The 1,945-nt window shown below is 40.2% G+C and overlaps 1 protein-coding gene across 1 annotated transcript; it reads right to left on the bottom strand.

Annotated features, from left to right (window-relative positions):
* Positions 1–380: 380 nt before the first annotated feature.
* On the bottom strand, positions 381–1,016 carry LOC147476448 (uncharacterized). The gene has a single exon (XM_086585735.1). It carries the CDS (start codon positions 1,014–1,016, stop codon positions 381–383), a length of 636 nt encoding a protein of 211 aa, XP_086441861.1.
* Positions 1,017–1,945: the final 929 nt, after the last annotated feature.

Below are 1,945 nucleotides of genomic sequence, written 5' to 3'. Positions count from 1 at the left end.
GTTTGAGTGTAGGAGTTGTGAGAAAAAAGGTAGACTATTTTTTTTTTTGCTAAAAGGTAATTGATTAACTTGAAAGAATAAAGGTTACAAGGAGAAAAAATAAGAGCATTATGACATGATTGGACTAAGAAGGATAAATCATATGTGTACCCTTCTCAATACAAAAGTTCTTAATGAGTAAATCTAATGTACATAGTATTGTGGTTCTCAAGATGTCTCATGAATGGAGGACGAGTCTGCCACCATACACTTTGTCCTTTAGTTAAACTTGCTCCATGTCTGGTACAACAATCTGCTCCCGAATTAGTTTCCCCCCAGATTGAGGTGATATTAATCCATGTTGCTTGCAAGTTTAGTAGCTGCCATCGTGCCTTGACTCTCTAGTGCATGTTACCTTTTTGAAAAGCTTGGACTATTGCAGAAGAGTCGGATTCCACCCATATATGTCTCCATCCCATTTCCAAAGCTTTTGTGACTCCTTCCACAATCGCATAGGTTTCAGCCATGTAGTTGGTAGTGATTCCCAAACCACCAAATGCTGCCCCAAGGAAGGCCCCATTATGGTCTCTATAAATAACACCACACCCTGAGTTACCTAGGTTACCCCTAGAGCTTCCATCTGCATTCATCTTTAAAATTCCAGGCGGGGGAAGATTCCAATAACATTCGAAGATTTTTGGAGATTTTTGAAGTTTTTGGTGAAGTTGGAATGCTTGGAGTATCTTCAAATCTTTCATCAAATTCTCCATGTGTCCCGAGGACTTGTGATAAGCCCTTACTATTGCCCTTCGAATCAAGAAACAATTTTTTTTGAAGTTGGAAACTTTGTTGTCATATAGTATCTTGTTCCGATTCTTCCATAGACTCACTAGACTTGTCAGGGACCATGCCTTCCACATATCTAGAATTAACGAGCTATAGTGCTTACCCTGTTGCTGGATGTCGTTTAGTGATTCCATGCTCTTATTGAGATCAAAGCAATAACACGGATAATCTTGCCACACCCTCCTTGCCATTTCGCATTGAAATAAAAGATGATCCAATGTTTCTTCCTCGCTTCCTACGATGCAACATCATCGCAGGCCACCGGAGTTTTCGTTTTCACCGCTCATCTATTCTTGTGGCACCATGGGCCAACTTCCAAGTTATTCCTTTAGTCCTTGGTATGATATGTGCACCCCATATGAATTTGCACCATCACGGGCTTGTGGGCCTTGGTTCTTATATCTTCATGTCTTTGAGACAATGAATTGTCCAAGATTTGTTGAAATCCATATTCTTTCATCCTCTCTAGAGCTATGTTGTTCTTTGAAGTTCTGCGACTTCAATGTCAATGTGATTTAGCACTTGAGTCATCTTTGGTATAAAAATCCAATCTTCTCCATGGATGCAATCAGTCGAGTTGCTTGAAGCTTCATAATATCATTTACGTCCTCCCCGAAAGAATTCACGCGATAGGTTTCCTCGGAACCAATTCTGAAATAAGAAAATATCATCCAAACATTAGGTGAGAAGGGCTACAATACTTGGCATTGACCACCATATACTGAATTTTTTTATCTTGAACCATTTTCGATATAGCTCTGCTTTGAAACAATCCTCTGCAAATGCGAAGAGCATGGGAGATAGTGGGTCACCTTGCTTTATACCCCTCTCTGCAAAAATATGGCCAATAGGACCTCCATTGAGCATGATACTGGGTCACCTTGATCCAGTTCTCACTGAAGCCGACCTGTTGTAACACTGCCCAAAGAAAGTTCCAATTGATGTTGTTGAAGGCCTGGGAGATATCAAGTTTGATGCATATGCTACCTCCATATCTGGGTGTTTGCAGTTCATTCACTAGTTCTAATGCTAGCCCAATGGCTTTCTAAGAATTTCTGTTAGCGATAAATTCATATTGTTCCTTGTTGATGCTTTTTTCTGCAATCGGACACAACCTCTT

Source organism: Coptis chinensis, chromosome 9 (genome assembly GCF_015680905.1).
Source record: "Coptis chinensis isolate HL-2020 chromosome 9, ASM1568090v1, whole genome shotgun sequence".
Taxonomy (NCBI): Eukaryota; Viridiplantae; Streptophyta; class Magnoliopsida; order Ranunculales; family Ranunculaceae; genus Coptis; species Coptis chinensis.
This window is presented reverse-complemented; position numbering and strand designations above follow the sequence as displayed.